Genomic DNA, 27040 nt, shown 5'->3' on the forward strand with positions numbered 1-27040 from the left:
TAATTTTCCAAAATTCGGTCACCAGATTTTTATTTTTATCTCAATATTTTTTCCTGTTTTTCCGATAAACATTCAACTGATCAGCAATTTATTTATCTATTTAATTTATAGTAAATTACCGTTTCTTTAATTAAACTCGATTAACAGGACGCTTCAGATGTAGTCATTCAAGTCGATTCAGCCTGGTGAAAATTTCGGTCCTCAAATATAAACTTAAAGGCATTAATGTTTAACAAACAAAACGTAAACAAAAATTGTATCGTTCTTGCTTGAGGCTTTTTAATAATCCTAATATGATTAAAACGTTTTATTACATAAGTAACATTTATTTCAATTAAGATTCAATAGGGGCGTCGGTGGCCGCAATGGTTTAGGCGTTGACGCGGCGCTCATCACTGTAAGGTAAAGGTCCCGGGTTCCAATGCAGGGCCCTGGATACTTACAAACGGGCTTTTTTTCAAAAACACCAGCACCCTGAGGGTATATATACCCTCTGCTGTTGCCAACTCTCGTTAGAAGAAAAAAAAAATTCAATGCTAGCCCAATCCGAAGGTCTTGGGTTCGAATCCCGCTTTGACATTATTTGCCTATACTTTTTTCATCTCAACCAAGAACTTGGATAAAAAATAATTAATATGTTCAATTATGACCGCTAAAAACATATGGTTTATTTTTGACGTTTTTCGGCTTGCCGACAAAAAAAGTCTCCTACTTTAAAAGAAAAACTGAAGTTAATCTTGATATTTAAGAAAGCGGGCAATGTTTTTTTTCCATACCTTGAGCTATTACGTTCGTAACAAAATATGTATTACTATTTAACCAGGTAGGCCTCTTAAATTATAGTAACTCCTTAATAAAGTTGGCGTTGCGTCAATCTCCAATTAGAATAGGCTTAGGGTGTAGGTGTGGCTGTCGGTACAGAGGACTTGGGCAGACAAGTGTGACGGTGTGCGACGATACGAATATCTCCACAGCCTGGCCGGATCTTAAGAATATTAAGATATAAATGAATTCTATAAAAATTACTTCATCAACTAAGGCGACGGTGAACCCACCCAACGTTGGAGAAGGTGCTCCACATTTTTCTAGAAGCTGGGATTTTCAACATCGTCGCAATCGAGATGCATAGATGGACACTAGTTCTCAGAAAAGTTTAGTTCATTTTAAATTGTTGTTCGAAATCCAAATAACTGATTTCAATTAATTAATTTTTATGAACGGTATTGATTGAAATGAAAAGGCCAGTGTTATGAGCGGGATTAGAACCCACGACCTTCGGCTAAATACGCCGCTGCTACCACTTGAGCTATCGAATGTATTTGAAAAATGGCAAAATGGGTGGAAAATTCGAAAGGTAGTTTGAGATGGGGAGTTGGTGTCCGAATGGATCCAAGATACGATAGCTCAACTGGTGGAGCTGCGGCGTATTTAGCCGAAGGTCGTGGGTTCGAATCCCGCTCGTGACACGGGCTTTTTCATTTCAACCAATACCTTACATAAAGATTAATTAATTGAAAGAAGTTTTTTGATAAGGTTCATTTAGCCTGTAAATTTGTTCTCATTTTGTTATAGTGTTACTCGTAGAAAATTAAGTTATCGTTGTTAAATATGTCAGTTTCCGTAGTAATAAATGCGTCCTTTTGAGTATGTAAATGCTGTGTACTATTTACTTAGAATTTGTTAATTATCCGGTTAATTTGCTTTATGAAATTATTAAGTGTGAGAGATTGACACATCTAGACAGCTTAGTTGTTAGGACCACACAAACCTAGGCGATAATTAATTGAATATTTTTTTCATTGTTTCCATAGCAACTTTTTTCGTAAAATTATTTTACCCAGTTTAATTATTTATTTATTTTTGTTTAGCTATATTTTATCATTTTCTTTAAAAATATCTTGTAAATTACAAAAAAAAAAAAATATATATATAAGGATTGCAAGTAATTACTAAAATAACGAGGGTTGCCATTTGTTTTGCCCCACGGTGTATGTGAAAATTTTAACATATTAATAAAACAATTATTAATTTAATTGAAAATTAAGAGAAATTTATGTTTAATGATGCTAATATATACGTTCTTCGTATGTTTAATATTTAAATTAACAAAGTATTTCCAATTTGAAACATTGGCCATAAATTTATCCATTGGAAATTAAAAAAAAATATTAATAAATCTACTAGATTGATAAAAATGGAGAACTCTTATTTTAAGGCAACCGTAAATATTTAAATAATTTATATTAGATAAACATATATGAATCTATCTAAATTTTAATAAAAATATTGTATGTAAATATTGGAAAATTGTTTTGATCGGTTAAATTTATCAGAAGCTATGATAGCATTATTATTTAATACTCTTTTATAAATATATTTTCACAAATGAAATAAAAAGAAAACAATGTCAGGATCATTGTAGTTTTGTGTTCTTTTATGCTGGTGATGAAGGGAATTTATTGCTATACCATTAATCAACAACCGGTCGTAATGTGTTGAATTTAAACAAAAAACCAAAAGTGTGGAACAAAGAAACAATGTGTAAAAAAGAACAATTGTTTGCCGATCCTGATCCCAGTGAATGGGATGACGTCGAATCTGTTGATAACAAAACTTGAAAATAAAACCGACGATAAATTCAACTTTTCTTTTCAACCGTGTAATCGAATAATTAATTAAACTTCCTTTTTCTATTACAGCTGTGAAAGTGGATGATATTTACGTAAATGTAGACTAGTCGTACTTATATAATTACTAAATCCATTCGAGTTCGTTGTCCGATTGACAAAATAACTTCTTTCAATTAATTAATCTTTATGTAAGGTTTTGGTCGAGATAAAAAACTCAGTGTCACGAGCGGGATTCGAACCATCGACCTTCGGCTAAATACGCCGCTGTTCTAACACTTCGATCTACTCGGACACCAACTTCCCATCTCAACCCACCTTTCGAATTTTCTCTCCTTTTTGCCATTTTTCAAATGTCGTGTAATCTATTTGATTCTCGGCGACAAATGAAATGGCCACGGAGAGCTTTAGTGAAGATATACTTCATTTTATTTTAAATCCGTCAGAGTTCGAGGTCCGATTGACCAAATAACTTCTTTCAATTAATTAATCTTTATGTAAGGAATTGGCTGAGATAAAAGGCTTTTATATAATACCTTTATAAAGCTATGAGTTTAGTATTCGCTGTAAATTATTTTCGAACTGTTACAACAGAATGATTTAATGCACCGATGGACAAAGTAAACGCACCACTCAATTTATTCAGTTTACAAGTAAACCCATTATCTTCATACATGATTTACAGGTAAATAGAAGTTTTCGTAGTCAAAGTAGAGAGTAAACCCTGCAGTGGCAGCTTCGAATTATATAAAAGCAATGAATAAGCCGCATTTGAATATTTTCGAAACCTACAAGAAGTCGATGCCATCAAGTTCCGCGATAATTCCATCTATAGAAAACGTAACATTGGTAACATATGCCTGTTGGACGTCAAAGTTAGACATCTTACGCTGTTTATCGGTATATAATTAAAAGAACTACATTCAACGAGCTTGACAAAAATTATTCCTTAAACCTACCAGGCATCCTGCCGGTCATTTTTTTTTTTGAAGATTTCAAACAACCAGGACACAACAGCGACCTCGTTGACTTCGTGAAAAGTTGGTCTCAGCTACGTGCCTATAGTACACTGGGCACTATTGATCTTATGTTCACCAGACACAATAGTGGTGATATTTATAACTTATATTTTTTATTTTCATATCACAGTACAATGTTCGCAGAATCGTTGTCAGTTATTGGTCGAAGTAAAGTATCATGTACCATTCAATGTGTTCTATGTTAAAATAAAAATTGGTACGCCGTCAATATCTCATTTTTATTTCAATCCAATACGTTAAAAGCGGCTCACTGTTATAAACGATTCATCTTAAACCTACCCGTACGCCCGCACACATTTCTGCTCATTTATACGAGAAATTGTACGATGCTGTTCAATTATGTTCAATTTTTGTTTGAAAAAATTTATGAGTCTGTTTCAAAAGAACTTTATCATCGTTACAATCGTTTTGGACCGTCGAGCATTTTTCAAATAAGTTGTCGACTCAGACGGACTTCCACAATGACAGTCCTATTTTTATAATTATGAGCTTGTTAAATACAAATTAAAAACACGTTAACAAGATTAACGTAATCTTCCAGGGAAAGATTTCGATTTTTTAAATTCTCACGTTGGAAAGTGGGCCCATTTCGTATTCATTTAGCTGGTACAGAGGGGGGAAGATAAGGAGAGCAAAAAAGGTAATTTCACAGCAATCTGTATACTGTCATCGGCGCTCTTCTTAGTCTATTGGGCTGCGACGTGACAAAAGAGCACGGGAAGTTCTCCATTCCGTGAAAGCAACTGAGATACCGAATGGGATAATAGATGCGTCAAGATTAAAAAGAGATCCTCTGTCGGGAAGTGATAACCGGCTCAGAAGCTGTGAAGTGTGACAACCTGTAGATATAACAGGGTGGGAAGAGAGAGAGAAAAAAAACTAAATGAGATTAAAGAGCAATCCTGTAAAAATGAGTTCGCTTTTAGAGCTTGTAAACTGGCTTACGCTTTCAATTAAGATTACGTTTCTAACACCAACCCCTTCAGACTAATCTCCGGAAATCCACTCATTTACTTTCCAATCGCTCAGTGTTCATTAGAAATATTTTATAACGTCCTCTTTAAATTGTAAATACTGTAATTCCGTCCCTGTTTCAAAGCTGATCAAGTCTTTGTTAACATTTTTGATATATTTGTATTAATTGGATTACATTGACAGTGACATTTTAAAAACCGATTACACCTCGTTGATAAACAAATTCGATTAATTAAATATTGGAAAAATCAAAAGAGTAAAAGCTTTGAAAACCGTACATATATATTTTGGTATTTTGAAGCTGTAATGACAGGGAATGTAATCCTCATAATATTCAGAAATTGGGCACACGCGGTTGACACTCGGATTTTTTTAGTCAAAACTCGTATGTCTGCTCATCCATAAAAAAATGTCATTCGTTGGTAACAGACGTAATTAAATAATAATTTCTTGCCTCTTTAGGGAAAGCGTGTGGTGGAACGACATGACAGCTGCACCGCAATATAGCATTGATTTTTTAGTACCTTGTTCAGAGGTTTAGGTAATGTGATGGTATAGTTAGTAAACATTTTTTTGTTTCGGAATGTTTCCAACTTAATTGTAATATATAGTTATAACAGTAAAATTTAAGAAAAAAGAAAATAATTCCGGTTATATAGAAGAGTGCCTCGGACGAAAAGTTAAACAGTTTAGAGCAGCTTTTTCTAATTATTTTCAATCAAAAGTTCAAGTAGTTATATTAGTAGAAATATTTATAGTTATATGTAGTAGTAAAATATAAAAAGTATTATTCCTGCCATACAGAAGAGCTTATCGCCCAAATACCCTTTCGGTGTGCGTGAAATGAAGTTTCAATAATTTTATTTAAAAAGTTTTTAATAGTTTTTCTAATTAATCTAAATTAAAATTCCACGCAATTGTAGTAGTATAAATCACAACAAAAATCTATCAAAAAGCGCCAAGTTCTAGACCCCCTCCAGAAAATGGCTCTATCGTATAATGATACACTGTGGCCAAGTCCGTTCGTTTTTTAGTCCATAACCTGAGAGAACTCAAAAGAAAAAAGTCCCTCCAAAAAAAGTCCGGCTATTAGGGAAGTACCTTATAATTCTGGTAATCAATGATTCGGTCTGTAAAAAAAAAACGCACATGCTGAAATACTTTCATTTTGAAAAGGCTCAATATTCAGCGCTGAAATTTTTACAATATCCTAAGCGTCCTAAGCTTAATTTATGTTTCAAATTTCAAAAGCTCATCTTAAGAGGAAGCGGAGATATGAGAATGATAAAAACCGGTTGATGGATTCGAGAGCTGCTGGACCTTAGCCAGCTCATTGCCGAGAGTTCATATGTCATATGTAGTCATAGGAGTTAAAAAGAAAGTAAAAAGTAATAATAATAATTCCGGTTGTACATATGGCCTTAGATCTAAGTCGGGTGTCGCAGAAAATGGGTCCAAACAATATTAGAATATTTGTTCAAATTATTCGCCAATTACCTTAATTAAATTTCCATAAAGTCATATTAGTACAATATATCTTTATAATAGTGAAAAGATATTATAGATTATATTATGCTGACATAAACAAAAGCTTAACATTCCTGTTTGGTCAAACAACTTAACATTATATTTTACCTTAATATTCTACATTATTCTCAATTAAAATTGCACATAGTTATACTAACATCATTGTAATATATAGTAATAATATTAAAAATACAGTACAATTTAATAACAATTTTTTGTAATTGACTTCATTACCTCATTTGACATTTATCTAATTATATTAGTACAAATGTTAAATATAATTGTGATAGTAAAAAAAAGGTAAAAGCAAAGTGGCTTCTGTCATAAAGGAGGATTTTACAACCCACTACCCCTTGGATATCGCTGATGACGTCTTCAAGTTTTTTTTTAAATTATACTTAATTATTTTCTTTTAAATTTCTGTGTTGTTTACAAGACTAATTTAAATGTAAAATATATACGCAAAAACGGATTTGTGAACTAAGACGGAGTTGGACAGCATTGCTAAACTTTTTACATAGAATGGGTCGATATTAAATAATTAAATTATTCATTCCTTTGACGATTGTTGCCTGAATTGTAACCTCATAACCAGAATTGGTTGTTATTTATTAAGGCTAATAGGTTGCATGAAAGCAGACATAGAATAAATAATAATATTATCTCGTTATAATAGTATAATCACGTTCCATATCCATACGGATAATTATGCATTATTAATTAAGCTAGTTTCTTTTTTTTTCAGACACAAAGACGTAAGTTAACAAACTATAATATAAATAAAAATATTCGAAAGATACAAACGATTATTTATACGTCCGTATTTACGTAATAAAATCAATCCCTTATTGCTAAATTTGATTGATAATTCATCTATTGTATGTTTTTAGTTGGCTCAATTAAACAATAACTATAATTAATTTAATTATTATGCAAAGTATGGTAGGGTTGAAAAATTTTCTAATAAAAGAAAAGAAAAATAAATTTTATAATATTTCCTAAAAGACTGCCAATTTGGTTTTAGTCGTCACACTAATTTTTTAGCCTAATAATTTATTGATAATTTGTACTTGCTTTTGTAATTTTACACTTTTTATCGAGAAAGACATTTTCTTTAATGTTAGTCAGGAACTACGTTTTTATTTTTTTAAATCGAACCAATTTTTTTACTTTTTACTACTTTAGTTTACTTAGTCCTAAATGAAAAATAATCTTCATATTTTCAATGAATAATATATTGTGGTTATAAACCATTTACTTTAATTATCCAAGTTCTCTGAATTGTTGATTGTTTAAATATGTATCTGTGCACTACAATCTTCAACGATGAATTCTTGTCTGGTTCATGTAACAAATTTTGCCGCGTTAGCAACAGCTAACGTGTCAATATTTTTACCATTTTATGTGAGGGAATTTATCGCTTGCAAGTTGTTAAAAAATCATCTGGCATTTCTAACGGAAACGAACTTACATTTTGTGCTACTTTAAGCTTTGAAACCAGATCACAGTTATGCGAGTTCTTAAAGTTTTGTCGTTTAACGTGAATGCCACCCAGGGGGACAAGCATCTCAGCTATCTCTTAACTGTTGTTACACATACTTTAGATTAAAACTGAAAGACCTGAGCGAACTTTTTCCCCTGAAAATACCACCTAAAGATTTTTCCGCCAATTTTCTATTTTCTTTTATTCGATTATTTATATTCCGCCTACCCCAAAACACATTCCAAAACTATTTACGCTCCTTTTAAACAACTTGGCAAAGTTTTTTTTAAGAAACATTATAAAATTTATTCGAGTCAGAAATCATCGAGCAGAGTCCGTTTGTGTGGTTTCACATTTATTATATTATAACGGGTGTTTTTCCATGAGCATGTAGAAAAACATTGTTCCGACCGGTGAAATTCGCGGTCCTGGGTCACGAAATTCTCTACCGGATCTATTTCTTTCTCCTTAAGGATGCCATCTTTGACCAATAATATCTTTTCAACAAGAAATCGGTCAGCTCACCTGCTTCTTTCTTTTTTATTTTTCTATCTGGTCGTTTCATCTGGTGAGAAAGAAGTTTTACCGTTGTACATAAAGGAAAATAGGGCGACACGATGTAAACCTTATATTGTTACACAAATAAAATGCATTTTCTATAATATGCGTAATAAAGTTTAAAAACAAAAACAACAAATATTTCCTAAATTTTTTCTTACTCTCTACTTCTTTTCTTTATCTCTTATATATTTCCCGCACACAAATATAATCTAAAACTTCTTCCTGTAGCATATAACAATTAAACCTATTTTGAATACAAGGCAAATTAATAAGACTTAATGAAATTACCGTGAGTCTGTCTTTTCGGGGAAATAAACATTAATAATGCTCAGCAAACAGGTATATCATAAAATGGTACGCTAATCATAATCGCGACATGGTACTACGCCCAAAAAGTTTTGTTATGTTTCTGTAATATTATTTTATTTATAATTTTTTTGTTTATTTTAGGCGGTGGGAACAACAGCGGTGACGACCGATGATCCGACGACTGTTTATACAACACTTCAGAATCAACAGGTAATCACATTTTGCCCCTGATCCTAGTGTTTCAAAATATTTACCTTCAATTAGGTGTATGTAATTTATTAACTAATTACAATTTTTATTAAATGGTAATTAATCTGAAATGGAGAAATCTAGTGTTATCCGCAAAACGCACGAGAATTTAGGTGGGTCGGACATGTTGAAAAAAGGGGCAAGGATAAACAACCCATTGTTATTTGTTTACCCCATTAGAGTTGGCTGGTATATAAGGTTTAAGATAATTTATCTAAATGGTAGTGCGAGATGAGATATGGTAAAAAGTACTTCACTTCTATCAACTGGAATCTTTCTTCTTTTGCTAGGTCCTATCTTTCTTACACCACGCTATTTATACACAGATTAAACTACAAATGTTTACGAATCCGCAGGAATGTTAGTATTTGTTCATTAAACTTTAATATTTTAGTAATGTCGAGACTGAAACATCATCAGGAAAATGTTTAAAAATTCAATACCTCATGCTGTATTAGTATCTTATTATGTGTTTCAATTTCAAGAAGAAAATAAAATAGAAAATGTAGAAAAACAACAATTAGAAAAATGAAATTTATGCGATTTCATTCACTCCATTACATTTCGTGGTCCGATTGACCAAATAACTTTTTTCAATTAATTAATTTTTTGTAAGGTGTTGGTTGGGATAAAAAAGTCTGTGTCATGAGCGGGATTCGAACCCACGACCTTCGGCTAAATACGCCGCTGCTCTACTACTTGAGCCATCGGGACTTCGATCCTATCGGACACGAACTCTCCATCTCAACCTACAACCGTTCAAATTTTCTCTCTTTTTCATTTTCAAATGTCGTGTAATCAGGATTCGATTCTCGACGACAAATGATATTGCCACGGAGTTCTTTAGTGTATATATACTTCGTTTACTTATTAAATCCATTATATTTTGTGGTCCGGTTAACCAAATAACTTCTTTCAATTAATTGATCTTTATGTAAAGTATTGGTAGAAATAAAAAAGCTAGAAAAAGCGGGATTCGAACCCACGACCTTCGGCCACTGCTCTTGAGCCATCGTGACTTCCATCCACTCCTGATTACATCACATTTGAAAAATGGCAAAAAGGAGGGAAATTCGAAAGGTAGGTTGAGATGGGAAGTCGATGTCCGAGTGGATCGAATTCACGATAGCTCAACTGGTAGAGCAGCGGTGTATTCAGCCGAAGGCGTGTGTTCAAATCCCGCTCGTGACACTGCCTTTTTATGTCAACTAATACCTTGCATAAAGATTTCATTAATATTAATAATGTGTTGTTTATTTACATATTCGTTGTCGTGAAGTTACCGTTTTCGATTAAACACTTTTAGTGATACTACATCAAAAATATTAGTCAGGTGTTCAAGGGTACCGTCCAATGGGCTCACAACAAGTAAACAAATATTTTAGTTATAAAAACGATTAAAAATTTCGCCCACAAAACTGCCACTGCTCACAGCTCATTCAATTAAGTGAAGTGAAAGGGATTGTAGCAAATCGTAAAATGTTAGTACATAGAGAAAACCCCAGAAGCCAGTAATAAAATGTTTAATATTGTGGTGTACTCTGGCTTTGCAAAACGTTAAGAGTTAATTTCATTTGTGAATTCATAAAAAAGATTCCAAATCTATTTCCCTTACTATTTTTATTTCATAGTTCATTTCAATATGTATAAGGACATAAATTTCAATGAAAAATTCAGTACGGTCATAGGAAGCGACATCTGACCAGGATTATTGCTTATAAAAATGATAGAATTGTCAAACTACTTTGGCCAACTTGACATTTCCATGTCATGAGCATAACTTATTATTTATCTATTATCTAAAATTTATATTTGTATCGGTTCAAAACAAAAGGCAAAAAATATATACTTCATTTATTTATTATTGAGCCACGTAAAAGTTGTATGTTCCCTTCCAGCCTGTTGGAAAAGTTCTGAACAGAGTTTCGGACTGCTATATCAAAGTTGTCAAACTTCTCAAACCCAGCGTGACGACAAATACCATATAATACAATATATATAGTTGTAGTAATAATTAAAACACATTTATAATATTTTTTCCTTCATAATTTTATACACGAATTATGATTTCATTCGGGAAAAATGGCGAAATTCAGGGTTTTTTTCACAACTTCCTTTCCACGGGGAATAATAAAACTCAATTACCAATTTTCCATGTTTCACTTCTGGCCACTCGAAGGCTTACTGAAGAAGACGTGATTTACATTCGTTACTTTAACGTTTCCATCATTACTTTCATACGGCTCATTGCACACAAAATAAGGCACTTGATATCATATATCAAAGAGAGTATTTCACGATAGCTCTTCAAACTCTATTTACTTAATTGAATACTTCAAAGAACGCTCGCAATTAAATTGTAACTTTTTATTTAAATATTTCTTAAGTGGAATTAACTCATGAAAAATGGTTGCGGAACAAAAGTATAAAATTTGGTACCATAACTGAGCATTAATGTTGATGACATTATTGGGAAACTAAAAACCATGCAATGGATTTAATTATATTTGACTCGAAGTCGTACAACTCATTAAGTAATATAACTATTTTCTTACTCCAGAACATTTTTAATCAATTGGTTTGAGGATTTATTTTAGAAAAAGATTTATTTATAATTCTTATTCTGAAAAAGCATATATTTATTGATAGATAGATAATGTGTTTATAATTTAAGCTAAATACCTTTTTTTCACTTGTTATGACTAAACACTTATATCACGAGCATGTAGTCCGTTCAGACAAACATTTATATTTATGATAATTTTTAAATATAGGATTAGAAAACTGGTAATTATCCAACCAAAATGCATTAAAAATTATTTAAATACAAAATTTTTAAATGAACAATATTGAAAAACGTTAAGGTTTGTTTGTTTCAAATTATTACGTTTTGCTGTTTATGTTCTAAAATACGTACAGGTTATCCCATTGTACAAAATATAGACTTTTTTAAATTTAATCTTTATTTTCAAATTTTATGCGTTGAACATCTAGCAGGTGAACTGCTTCTACGTTTTCATGGCCTTTAGACTTTCGGTGGTAGACTAACGATTTGTTTATTTATCTAGACAAGAAAATAATAAGCAGGGTTCCATTCAACGATATTAGACAGTTGAAAGCTTATAAAAGCTAAAATGTTTCTTCTGTAGTAGACAAAAATCACCTCTTCCGAAGATCCTCTGAAAAGAACTTCTTGTATCCAGCAGGTCGATAATCTATTTTCATCGTTAAAAACCATTTGTTTGAAACATAAGAGCAATAAAAGAGTTAGCAATAAAAGTATACAGTTTGTACTGTATTACATAAGGGGAAATTTTTTATCTGATATCCTGTTTACCACAAATTAATAATTTATATAAAACTTAGTATCTGCATAAACTTAAAAATTAGTATCCAATTTTTTTTTAATTTCACGAATATCTACTTTGGTTTTTGCAAAACAATTTTTTTTAATATTTAGCTTTATAAATTCTTAATTTGTGAAATACCGATGCACTTCCGTACATAAATTAGAACCTGCAATAAAAATTAAATATTTAATGAGTTTTTGTTAGTTGATTATCACTTTCCTCACTTATAATGATAAAAAATCTTTTCCTTTCAAATGCCTCCTTGCGAAAATCACAGAAATGATATCGATGCTTTTTTTAGAACGAAAGTTTATATATACGTTTTTTAGTAAGTTTATTTGATATCTACAACTACAAATATTGCATTAATTATATATGCTTATGAACACTGAATTTGTCATCTGTGTCTCTTGTAGGAGAAGTTGCCCAGTGGTAACACTCATTCACACTGATAACTCATTAATCTTCCCTCAATCAGAAGGTCTTGAGGCCACTTTCGCTTCAATCTTCTACGAAGATTTGGAGGATTTTCAGGTTGGGTTGGAAGTGATAACTGTCGTACTAGAAGATTATTCTGGACGAGGGGTGATTCAAGAAATATTTAAAGAGGATTTTGATGAAGTCATGTACAAACGGGATTTGTAGGTCATAATGAATATGGAAAGAAAAACGAAGAACTAGTACGAAGAGGCATTTTTAAATTCCAACTAACAAAAATAACCAATCGATTTGATTAATACTAAATTTTTAATTATTTTTTTCAGTTTCTACTTAATTATATAAATACTCAATTAATTATACACAATTTTTTCGAAATCAAAAATTTTGACACAGGCCGGATTCGAACCCACGACATTCGGCTCGATTTGACTTATTCCCAGATAAGAATGATTTTTTTTTGATTCCATAAAATGAAAAAATAAACAAACAACAGTTGTTAAGTGTTGGGATTAAGTACATTCACCTACTCATTGATTTATTTCATACTAAATTCATTAGATTTCGAGGTTCGATTGACCAAATAACATCTTTCGATTAATTATCTTTACATGAGGTATTGCTTGAGATAAAAAGTCAGTGTCACGAGCGGGATTCGAGCTCACGACCTTCGGTTAAATACGCCGCTGCTCTACCAGTTTTATTTCATACATTGAAAGAAGACAAATGAGGCGTTCTAACGGTAGTAATAAAGTGTAGTATTTAGTGTCCATTAATAAATGATTATTTAGAGATCGTGAGTTGCAGGCTGGTGTGACGTAGGTTTAGACAAATATTTTCTTTATCGCGCCAACGTTTCGATCATTATTGAGATCATCTTCAGGCTCAAAGTGTTTGTTTTCCGTGTAGATGTGTCATTATTGAGGGACTTCTCATCACGACGCACAACAATGATTCATCTACACAGAAAACAAACACTTTGAGCCCTGAAGTTAGTAATAACATTGAATCTGGATAAAATTCCGTGGTATTATGAAATTTTAAGTGAACCATACAATGGTAAAGAAAAATTGTCTCCAGCTAAACCAGCACAAAAAGTTTATTAATTTCTTTCATTTATTAAATTTTGTATAATACTGTTTTCTACATTGCCTAAATCTTGTATGAATTGGTTTTACATAGACAATGAAGGAAATAAACCATATTTAAATAAAAATAGTTAAATTACAAAACTATTTTATTTTTTCCTCCTAGGGCCTACTGGAAAAGAATTCTTGGCGATTTGTCTAGTTTATTTCAACCTATTCATGAGTAGGATTTGAATTTTGGTTTCTTTGATAATCCTTGGTTTACTTGGTGCGCATAATTTAAATTAAACTTCTTCGATAAGGAAATTTTCACCATCCTATGAAATCATGGCCTTCACCCTTATACGGAGGACGAATTAACCCTCCCAATCTGTCAAGTTGAGTGATAACCTCTACGAGAGTGGACCCGGAGAAATAATAAGGTTGATAGAAAGACAAATTTCTTAAGGCTCATCACGGGTTCCACCTTCGTAAAGGTCACATATTGCCGAAGGACGAGGAGGTAAATTTAATATTTCTAAGCGACCCTTTTGCTAATAACATTTATCAAGGTAACGCTCGGAAAGTCGATAACACCTTCTCCCCTACTGGGACTTAACACTTCAAAAGGCCATTGTTTCGCATCTTAGCCTGCTGGGATAAACTAATGAAAATTCAATGGACAATTGCGTACAAAAGTAATTGAAAAGCCCCATTTCCATTTTAATAAAGAAGTAAATTGAAGACGTACGACACTTTTACTGCGGCTCGAGAGAACAACCTTCTTAATGCACCTAAGTGCAGTTACGCAATTATCGTTTTATACTTCCGGTCGTAACGACTTATTGTTAACGGCAGAGTGGATGTTTTTTTTTGGAAGCGAACCGTGTCCGCGACGCACATCAATCCGGCGGAAAATTCAGTTAGGCAAGCCGAAGAATGCAAGAAGCAAGAGCGTGTCGCGATTTTAGATATTCTGATTGTTTACATGTCTCGGTTGTTGAGCAATGGGCTGTTACTGAAAAGACGTTTTCCCTGTTTACGGATATGCGTTTGTAGTTTGTGAACGTTTAGCGCTTCCTCTTTCCGAACAGTAGGCCTTATTTTGAAAATAAAAAACAAATTTATAAAGTAACGTTGAAACTCCATTGACATTCAACTTTAGTACAATCGCTAAAACTAAAAAGCTTGATATTTTATTAATTTAAACGTAATGCTAGATTAAAAAACCACATAAAACGAACAGAAAAGTGTGAAAATAATATGGGTATTTTGTACTGTATAATACAAATCTCTGCTTATGAACGATTATAATTTTTTTTAGATTAATTCAAACTTTTCCCAAGAAAATTGAACATTTTCCAGGCCAAAATAATTTTTTTAGACTAGTTGTAATTGTTTGGATTTTACAATAATATGACGTTCGTAAAAGTAATCAGCCACTAAAATTATTTTCATGCAGTATTTTTCATTTTTCAGTCAGGTTTCTACAATTCCAAAATTTCTAAAAATAAATTTTTATAATTTGTTTTTTAATTCAATTTTACCCTAACATCATGCAAAAGTTTATTAAACGTCCCCTTGAATGCCAGTAGAATTGTAAATATTATTATTATTTTTTTAAAAATCACAAAATCATGTTGATTAATTTCATGTTGAACCAGCATCGGGTTACTGATTGGGTCCGTGTTTACTATAATATATGTATATAATGAGAAAGAGAGAGAGAGAGAGAGAGAGAGAGAGAGAGAGAGAGAGAGAGAGAGAGAGAGAGAAAGACAGACAGACAGACAGACAGAGGCGGACAGAAAATAGATAGATAGAGAGATGGACAGAAGGAAAGATATATAGATAGATAGAGAGAGATAGAGAGAGAAAGAGAGAGAGAGAGAGCGAGAGAGAGTGAGAGAGAAAGAAAGAGAGTGAGAGAGAGAGAGAGAGTGAGAGAGCGTGAGAAAGTGAGTGTGTATAAGAGATTGTGAGAAAAGAGACAGTAATATCTAATATATAAATACATAAATGAATGTACCTAGTGAGTTATTATTTTCGAGTTTTTTTATTTTCACTAAAAGAGAAGCTATTGTTTTGTTCATTTATTATTAGATTAATTGCGTATCGGGAGAGCTTTATTTTGAATGTTTGTCTTTTATGCTCGTTGCAATTACTAGATCGTCATTTAACCAACGTTCAGGGATGGGGTCAATCACTAAGAAAACACATTGTTTCTATGTCGAGCCATCGAGGGGAAGTTCCCATTTTTCAATATTTTGAAAATTAACAGTTTAAAACAAAGTTCAGAGAACGAATAAGTTGTGAACGATCTTCTGTTATGATCGCAAGATCCGTCAAAATTGCGAATATAATTTAACATTTGAAATTCGTAAAGTTTTGGTTTCCATACGCGGACAAAGATGTTTATTAACAAAACAGTATGAAGGAAAAGAAATGAAAAGAGGAGGGTACGGACAATGGATCATCGAATTTAATGGATGTTTTCGGTAAAATTAAGTCGAAATATATTAGACAAATATCGGAGTGTTTTTACCAGTAAGCCTTAGGAGCAAAGAGAAAAGTAGATTTCGTGATTCAACTATTTTAATTTAAATATGGTTTTCTGCCTTTGTTCTGCATATTTCAAGTTTATTGGTATTTTTTGATCGAATAAAAAATCATATGTAAGATTATATTAAATGTTATTGGATATAAGCATATAGGCAAACATTTTTTTGTAAAACCAATTCATATAAGTTTTAAACATTATAGAAATTTATTTAATACGAAATTTCATCGAGAAAAGTACTTAAAAACCTTTGGTCTAGATTAGTTGGTTACAATTTTTCTTTAACCCATGTTTGGTGTTTCCCTTAAATTTTCATAATAGCGTGAAATTTTAACTAGATTTACAGTTATTAACACGATTAGAACACATCATTGGTCTTCTTCTTTCAATGTATGAAATAAATATCAAAAATATGCTGAAATGGTTGAAACAAAAAAAAAGCAATTCAGGTTCGTTATAAGTACCATTTTTATCTCTGAAATAGCAATTTTAATAGTAAACAAAAATGGTACATTAATAACAGGATCATCCATAACCTTCCATTAAAACACAAAGCCACGAAATTCCTCGCAATATAAATATGTATAAATAAATATTTTTGGCCTGGATTAGCCTTGGGGGGGGGGGCATTTTTTCCGATGTCCCGTGTTCCACTTACAAATTCATAATACCTCTGGATTTTATCCAATGTCGATATTACAACCGTTGGAATGCCGCAATACATATTTCTTTGAGCCTATATCAACCATACACATATACACTGTCAAGCTAACTTACCTTCTTTAATTTTTTCGACTATAAAAAATTCACCTCTTTGTTTTTCTCATTTTTACCTGTTTATACTGTGTTATAAGTTGGGATTACCAATGCAGAGGTAAATGTATTTAACCCTAATTGTTTACTTCGCATTTTTTGTTTATTTTTTCACTGATGGAATTTAAAAAAATTCAATCTCGTATTGATTGTTTATGGAACGATGAGCTGGGTTATCGACCTGCTGGTCGATTGTTTATTTTTGATAGTTCGAAATTTTAAAAATGCCACGTTATGCTAGTTATTTTTGTTTCTTTTTTACATCTTCCATATTCATAACCACTCACACATCCCGTTGACCGCATCAAAATCCTCTGTAAAAACATCAAAATCCGCTGTAAAAATTTCATAAATCACTGAACGTCCAGAATAATCTTCTAGTACGACAGTTATCACTTCCAACCCAACCCGAAAATCCTCCAATTCCTCAAGACGATTGAAGCGAAAGTTCCTTCGAGACCTTCTCATTCAGAGAAGATTAACAGTTTCCGTGTGAATGAGTGTTACCACTGGACTACTTCTCCACAAAAGACACAAATGGCAAATTCAGAGTACATAAACATATTTAATAATTGCAATATTTGTAGTTGTAAATATCAAATAAATCTACTAAAAAAAGTTTACGTAGCAATTTTAATTTAGGTTATTGCTTGTTGAAACAACATAACACAGTATAAATAGGTTTAAAAGTGAGAAAAATTAACGGCATTGTATGTACCTAACTCCTCTCAGTTTAATTTAAATTCAACGTTAGTTCAACTGTCGGAAAACTGATTATGTCTTCTTTCAGGCTTTGTATACAACAAATTTTAACTCATTATAAGTGAGAAAATTTAGGATGAAATTTACAAACACTCCGAAACGTTTTATTTGATATCATAAATTGAAATTTATTAACGGATACTATATTGGCGCCATTAAGTGTATGGAATAGCTTTCTAAGTTGTAAATTTTCAGTGGAGTGATATCATTTTTGTGATTTTGTAAAAATTCGAAGTCATTGGGAGGTAATATATACAGGGTGAATTGCTACTCGTGCTACAAACTTCTCCAGTAGATTCTTCACCCTAAAATGAACAAAAAAGTTCTTATTGTCCATGGTCCGATTCTCAACCATTTCAGAGTAATTTCGCTTTTTATCGATTTTGAAAGATATCACGTCCTGGCGTCGGAAAATCGTGATATCTTTTAATCTAAACATTTCTCTGAAAATCTAATAGCACCGTTGAAATTCCCGTTAATTTTTCAATAAGAAGATGACGGTGGCAAAATGTTTGGGCTAATTTTTTGTGTTTTATTTCAGCCAGAACTACAAAAAGAGTGGAAAATTGTGTAAATCGGAAAGTGTATAAAGTAATCCAGAGTTTCTAATTTTAGTCTCAGAAGGCAGCAAATTTGAGGAAAACTACCTGATTTAATAACGCTTCCAACGCACTCGTCATTTTCTTATTTAGTGGTTGTGAGACCAAGATGTTGATGACAAAAAGAGAAAAAATGGTGGTTCAAGGATTGCTAATGTTTGAGAGTGACTTGCTACTCGTGCTACAAACTTCACCAGTAGATTCTTGACCCTAAAATGAACAAAAAAGTTCATATTGACCATGGTCCGATTCTCAACCATTTCAGAGTAATTTCGCTTTTTATCGATTTTGAAAGATATCACGTCCTGGCGTCGGAAAATCGTGATATCTTTTAATCTAAACATTTCTCTTAAAATCTATAAGCACCGTTGAAATCCCCGTTAATTTTTCAATAAGAAGATGAAGGTGGCAAAACGTTTGGGTCTTTCTTCCTTGACCTTCTAGCTGTTTGTAAACTTCTTAAGCATTACATACTAAATGGGCATTAAATTAAATTAAAAAATTTCAATGGAATTATGATTTTGATTCTCTCTAAAAATTAACGGGGATTTCAACGGTGCTTATAGATTTTAAGAGAAATGTTTAGATTAAAAGATATCACGATTTTCCGACGCCAGGACGTGATATCTTTCAAAATCGATAAAAAGCGAAATTACTCTGAAATGGTTGAGAATCGGACCATGGACAATATGAACTTTTTGTTCATTTTAGGGTGAAGAATCTACTGGAGAAGTTTGTAGCACGAGTAGCAATTCACCCTGTATATATATATATATATAATAAGTGAGAAAAGAAATAATGAAATAACAAAAACTGTCCAAATGTTTAATTTTTATGCTATGTTCTAATTAATTTACAGAAGCCAAGTGATGATCACGGAGGCCTACAATGTTTTGCATTAGACATAGCGACGTGTTTTGGCACTGTAAGGTAAAGGTCCCGGGTACGAATCCAGTGACCATGTATTCGAACCCGACATACTTGCAAACGGGCTTGTTTTTTCAAAAACACCAACACCCTAGGGTTTATATGATCTCTGCTGTTGCTAACCCTCGTAAAAAAAGTGTTCCCACGTGCTTCTCAATAAGTGATCAGCTTCCCCGTGTGAGTTTTCTCTTTCAAATATGCCACATCCTCGATCGTTTATGTTATGTGAATATGTCTTTCCTATTTTCGGAAAAAGTAAATAAAAATACTAAACTTCGTTCTGTCTCGCACTTTGTCTAATGCAACATTTTTTTTCAGTTTGTATAATTAATGTGGATTATTATTATGATTAGTAGTTACAATTTAATTTTACTTGGGAGCAAGTTCGAGATTATACTAATAAACGATATTTTCATTAAATTTAATAATGTTAATTATATGAATTGTTAGTTTTAAATTTAAAAATAGTTCTGCTATATTTTTTTTATAGGTCACGTAGATCAAGTTAGTTTTATCGATGATTCCGATCTAGAGTGTTCTACGTTATGGTCGTTTTACCATCTGGCATCTGTTATACACGCGGTTCAGCCGACCGCATAAAGCGGAAAAGGATTATGTCACAGAGAAAGAGCGAGATTTCGCGGATACAAAGGTCAAACGTCGGACATGGAGAGCACACGGCACCACGTCGAGATGATTTGCGGTCAACAATAACGATCTGGTGTACCTTCCTTATCTGTATCGGTTATGTAACTACACATAGATAACAATAATTCTCTTCGATAAATAAACATTTCAAACTATCTTTGTATGTAATCGTATCGACGAACATAATCAATGAAATATTATGTAGAAATTGAAAGTAGTTAGAAAATTGAAAGTAGTAGAAATAAAAATGAATGTTGAGCTGAAATTGTCAAACATATGCACAATATGCTGATATTAATTCATGTTAAACAGTCTAACGTAAATAGTGCGTAAACGAAGCGGAAAATGTGTTGTTCTGATTTACAAATATATTACAAAAAATCGTACAAAAAATATTACAATTGTTGGTTATTAAATTTATTTACTTTCACAAACAGTATATGTTTGTAACAATTCTTTTTGCTTTAAAAGTTTTGCAAAACAATTATCTTGACTTTGACAAACGTTGATACAGAAAAGAGAGGTTAAAAAAAATTTGGTTATAAGACTTTAGCATGTTTCTTGTCAATGGGAAATTTTTTATTTATTTATTTATATATTTATAACTACAAAACCAATTGTCTTTACTATACTTTTCAATTATTCTAAACGAATAACTACTACAACCTTCCATGGAGTCATCAATTCATATAGTTGCTGTTTTACACCCCCTTCCTTCCCTAATATCCAAGTCCCAAATGGTTTCGAGAAACATACAATTTAATATTGCATTTTATACTAGACAATTGTAGTTTACAATAAAAACTACAATAAAAAATATTTACATATTTTCGACTTCTACAAGAACGAGTATTAATTTATGTAAATGGTAATTGCCATCTTTCTGAGGTTGCTTTAATACGCTTTTTTACTTTTTCCACTTGTATCAGTGTATATCTTTCTGTTCGTTATATAAATCGCCAATTTTGGGCTTGAACATAAGTATTCTTTAACTGATCCGGACGCTCTCTCACACCCATCAGTCCATTCAAACTTTACTTTCTTAATAGCTTATGCCACAGTTGCACTGAATTATTAATGCTTTTGTGATCAAAATTAATTTTGCTTAAGCATTGTCTTATATTTTTTTTGCAGGTTCTCAAATTTTTATGTAGCTAAAAGATTTTCTTTAAAAGGTCTGATTTTAATTTTTCAATAACATGATCTAAATATTTTACTGAGTTTTTAACAAAAGTATATTTTAATAGTTTAAATTTAAAGCCTTCCTTTGTTATTGCATTCATAAAAAATTCAATATGCATCAAATGTTTTAGGGAATATTATAATGTCATCTATGTAATTAATGACAAATTTATTTAAACCATTTCTTCTGCTTATTTTTGCAATGATTCTTTGCAATACGAACTATGAGATCTTTATACCAAATGGTAAACAAGCCCATTGCCAATTACCGTTTTGAGAAAGGAAAGCTGTCATTTTTGTATCTTTTTCTCTAATTGGAATAGACGAGAATGCTGAGTTGATATCAAGAGCTGAAAACCAGTTACAGCTACCACCTTTAAACATTATATCCTCAATCCGTGAAAAAGGTTGGGCCTCTGGCACGACTGATTTACTTAATTCTCGAAAGTCGATACATAAACGATATCTGTGACCGACTTCCTTTTTGAATGACATAGTAAGAGGTGCGGGAGATGGTAATTGTGATTCTTCAATTAAACCTACTTGTAGTAGTTTAAACATTTGAATGCTAGTCACTTTCTGATCTGGTAAGCTGCGTCTATATGTTGTTTTTTATGAAAATCTATTTTCTGTTAGTCGTACTTGAGTTTTTCATTTGTCAGACGACCGACGACATATTTATTCTAGCAAAAGTGGAATCGTGTTTTTAATAAGTATATTATATGTTTCTTTGATAGCTAGTTAAATAATAGAGATTATTTTTAAATTCATCAATGTGATGTGTTAATTTATGTTCATTGTTACTAATTATTTCATTATTACTGTTAATGTGCTGAAATATTCTTAGATTTTCTTCCTGCATTAATATAAAATTTTGAATGGCGTCTAATCCAATCAAAAGGTCATACGAAAAATTGTTATTCTCGACCACATAGACAATCAATCTTATGAGTTTTCAAATGCTGTCGAGTCCGGCTTTGAATAAGATCTACACCATTTATTGTTTTAAATATGCTTTTCGCTGTTGGCAATCAAGACTCGTTGACAAGTTGTATAAATCGGCTTGCAAACTTTTGATTTTTTTAAATTTCTGGCCATTTATGGCATTGGAACTTTGGAATTAGCATAATGATTTTAACCTGTCTGGACATTCTGAATTTCCCTTCATTGCAATTCAAAAATGGGCGAAGAGGAACAAGAAAGTGATTGAGTGAGTGGAAAAATTTTTTTGGGAGAAAGCTACCTGGTCCACTAATTGCTAACAGGGACCAGAGGAAAATGCTACATATCCCAACTACTGTGCGTGCGCCAATCCCTACAGACAATCAATTTCAAATATTTTCTGACACTGAAATGTCCAATAATCCTATGTCCAATCCAAAGTATTACCGAAACAAAAGATATCTAGCCTCCGCCGATTTACATTAAAAACGTAGTGAATACTCATTCACATGGGAGTCGTCAATTCCTTCATCATAAAATACACGAAAATTCTCTAAAACTACTCGCACACAAATTACAAACGTACAGACAATTTATACAATTTTTGGAAAAAAACTCAACCTGAATTTCATACGTATTAACTACAAAGAGAAAAAAAATTACATAATTGTATTAAAAGGTCTACACTTCTCTACCCGCCAGGATTAATAATTGAAGAATTCAGCTCAAAGGATACAAAGTTGCTAATTACATTAAAGCACTATCACGATTTAAACTTTCATTGAACAAAATCTATGATATCACAATGATGTATTCGCTTTTTACACAAAAATTGAAATTGACTGAAAAATCTTTTAAGCGGAGACAAATCGACCAATGCACACGGTGCCAAGGCATCGGGCATACCAAAACCTATTGTAGATATCAGCATCGATGTATTCAATGTTCAATGTGGAGATCAACACGGATCTTGAGGAAAAAGGAGAGATACTAAATCGACATGGGTAAACTGCGGAGGTGATCACCTTGCGAACTACACAGGGTACAATGTCTTTAACGACTTACCAAAACGGACAACACACGGACAAGCCCAAAAAGGAAAGAAGAACAATAGTAAATAATTTAAACCACCTTATCTAGATGAAACCAATTTTCCGTCGTTTTTATCAATAAGAGCGAAGCTCTACCACTACCAACATGGGTGATGACTCAAACAAGAACAACAGAGAATCAACGGGCTGAGGAACAACACCAGTTGGTATGCCTGGTTTCCGAAATTTCCTAACTCAAATGAACATCCTCTTTTCAATATACTCACCAAAATCATATGATCCAACCCCTCTGTACACAATATGGTAATTAATACTCCTACAGTTGACACATTATCAATTCTTTTATGGAATGCAAATGGCCTCTCACAACGTAAATTGGAACTGGAATTTAGATTACAGCGAGATCGAATCGATATTGCCTTGATCTCGGAAACCACACGAAATCCAAATCTCGTGTTTACGTTACAGACTGCATTATATATAGGACTGACCACCCAGATGACACGTCTCACGGTGGCACTTCTGTGATTATAAAATCTTCACTTTTACATTACGTCCTACCGCCTTACACAACACCATAATTTCAGAGTACTTCCGTTTCTTTACAAAGCTTCAACAAGATAATTGCTTTCACAGCTGTGTTTGAACGTAATACATGTACAGTTGTTGATAAAAAAATATGCTTTAATTTTGCATTAACGTTGTTTTAAGATGTTTAGTTTTTGATTAATCGAATTTACATTGGAGTCACTACCATAGACCCCTTTAACATTTTTATGTTTATTAACCAATATATTTAATTTAATCAAGACCAACCTTTTGTAGCAAAAACTAATAGATATAATTCTGTCCATTGCGCTGAATCCTCTTGACTCAGCTTTAATAAATTGTGGTTGTTCCACTCTTTTACATTTCCTTCTAAAACAGTACTTAGCTCCTTATTTCTATATTCTGATGTTATATATTTAATTTTTTTCTAATATTTGCTGATTCTTGTGATTGTTCTTTGAAGTTCAACTGATTTAAAATAAAAACACTTTGAGAAACCAGGTATTAAAAAGCGACTTCGTCTGGCAGATACACCCTGAAATTTTGAAATTGTCCTTCATTTGATATAATACCGCAACCTCCTTCATGTTGCAGATTTTGAACAATTCTGTGTGGCCATTTTCACACTGAGGATCCGCTGGAAATAACAATATATCATATTTCCCGTCATGTTTTAGATCGTGTGAACTAAATTCACCAGGTTATTGTGTATTAAATCCATTATATTTAGTGGTATGATTGATCAAATTACTTCTTTCAATTAATCAACCTTTTCATGTAAGGTTTTGGTTGAAATGAAAAAGTTAGTCACGAGCGGGATTCGAACCCACGACCTTCAGCTCAATACGCCGCTTCTCTTACCAATTGAGCTATTGTGACTTCGATCCACTCGGACACCAATTCCCCATATCAACGTACAGCGGAAAGTCGTGGGTTCGAATCCCGCTCGTGACACTAACTTTTTCATTTCAACCAAAACCTTACGTAAAAAGGATGAATAATTTAAAGAAGTTATTGTTTATTTTCGTTTTGGGGAAATTTTATTTTACTTACTTAAAATTTATTTTTACTAGCGTTATTATTGACAAAAATAAATAGAATTGTAATTAATTAAACAATTAATTGTAATTGCAATTTATAGTTTGACAAAATAATCATGTTGACTCTGTAAATTAGGAATTCGATTCATTATTACTTTTACAACTGAAAATACCAAACCAATTTTTTTTTGCTATGTTTTACAATTGTACTAAACGAATAACTACTACAACCTATCTTAAAGGTCAGAATTTGTTTCTGTTTTATAAAAAAACTGTAAAATACATGAATGGTATCACGCTCGAAATGTTTAATTTATTTTAGTACAAGTAATAACCATTATAGTCTATGATTATTTAAAAATCGTGAGATACGATATCATTTTCTTTATCATGCCAAATTTTTGATCTTTATTGAGATCATCTTCATGGCTCAATGTGTGTTTTCTAAACCACATAAGACCGCATCTCACGATCTTTAAATAATCATTACATAACGGTCACTAAATATTACACATAGTTTACGTTCAAAACTTCTAACTTTAATATTAAAATAATTGTTATAGTTTCAGGAGACGACGAATCCTTCCGTGGATGATTATAACGTGACAAGTACGGCGGCTACTTCTGAAGAGGAAGAGCGGAGGAGTACAAACAAGCTCCAACCCAATGCCGAATCACTTTCCACTTTTGTGTTCGAAGTGGATGCGGATCATGACGGAAACCTGCAGGATATCGACACCGAGGAATCGAAAATGCTTCACAACCTCTTCATACATTTCGACCCGCGGAAATACTCCGAGGTTCAGCCGGAGCAGAAATCCGAACAAGACGACCACGAAACGGCCGGATCAGCTGTGCACATCACGTCTTACATAGCAGACAGCGAGACCTCCAAACCGATGAGCATGGAAACCGGCCTAATGTCTATAAAGAACAAGACAGAAGGAGCCGACATGATATCCGCCTTCTTCGTAGCACCGGATGACGAGGTGAACGAAATAGACAAAAAAAAGTACAACGGAAGACCCATCGTCGTGACCAACCTCCGGGACGATTTAATCAGAGAGGAAAGATACTCTGGACAAGAATCAAAATCATTGACGAACAACATTTTAGCTCCGATACGAGCTGCGGTTTCCCTTTCTCAAGACAAAGAAGAGCCTATGATCGAAAAACAAGAAATTCACGAAGAACCTGTTTACAAGACGTTCATCGATATTCAAAAATCGATACCTTATGAGCTAAAAGAAATAGAACACAAAGAGCAACCGTTAAATAATGATATTCTACATCAAATGAACTACCAGCGACCTCAGATAAGAAATCCTTTATACTATAGGTATCCAATGTATTACATCCCCCAGAGCTACATCGGTAACTATATAATGCGACATTCCCACGAAAACACCGGATTCAGGTATATTAGACCGGCGTTTATACCACTACAGTACTACCTGCGATACCACCAGATGCCTCAGGTTCAACCAGTGGCTCACATCCCTCAAGTCTACAGCGGGATTATCCTTGGCAACCCCTACTATTTGCAGGATCAGACTGGCGAGACGGGCTACGAAACGGATCAAAATGTGTTGCAAAGCGTGCAGACCGAAAATAAGATCAACTTCCAAGTGCAGCCACAGCAACAGCATCAACAAACGCACCACCTTCCTCCATTCAGGCCAAGCCATCCGGTCTTCACTTCTCAATACCCGCCTTATACATACCGCGTTCTGTCCACCATGCGAGGCCGAGGTGCCAGATCTGCGACGAACAAACAACTTTGCATAGAATACGGTGGATTCAAACCGCCGATGGTACCTTCCTTGCAGATCGAAGAAGGCCAAGAAGAAGATTCCGCCCAAGAAAAATCTTCAGAAGAAGATAGCTCTGAAGACAATTAATCTTTATAAATGAGGTTTATATAATATGGAGTCGTTTATTATAAAAAGGCTATTTTGTTTAAACATAATTACTTCGAATAGTTTATTTAATAACCCCCAAGATTTTTGACAAAATAGCCTATGTTATAATAACAATAGTAACGCTCAATACTTTGTTTATTTTTTATTGTAAATATATTTAACATGTAAATTAAACCTTTTTGTACATAAAAAATTCAATATTTGTATTTGTTTACACAATCGAATATTGTTGTTTTGTTGTTATTATAATAATTATAACATTGTTTGTATATATCAACAAATGAAGATAACATTGTTGTTTTGAATATGACAGATATATTTGATTTTTTTTAAATATATATTTTATAAAAACCCAAAAACTTTTATGATTTATTAATTGTTTAATACCAAACAAATAATAAATTGCAATAATTCTATC

General features: G+C 32.6%; 1 protein-coding gene across 1 annotated transcript; it reads left to right on the forward strand.

The window, feature by feature from the left end:
* The first annotated feature begins 8537 nt into the window (after positions 1-8537).
* Positions 8538-26796, forward strand: LOC106666683. Its single transcript, XM_014394039.1, has 3 exons — positions 8538-8552; positions 8664-8732; positions 25264-26796. The coding sequence occupies exons 1-3, from the start codon at positions 8538-8540 to the stop codon at positions 26599-26601; spliced, it is 1422 nt and encodes a 473-aa protein (XP_014249525.1). The 3' UTR covers positions 26602-26796.
* The last annotated feature ends 244 nt before the right edge of the window (positions 26797-27040 follow it).

The sequence above is a fragment of the Cimex lectularius genome, unplaced genomic scaffold (genome assembly GCF_000648675.2).
Source record: "Cimex lectularius strain Harlan isolate CLEC.00 unplaced genomic scaffold, Clec_2.1 scaffold404, whole genome shotgun sequence".
NCBI lineage: Eukaryota > Metazoa > Arthropoda > Insecta > Hemiptera > Cimicidae > Cimex > Cimex lectularius.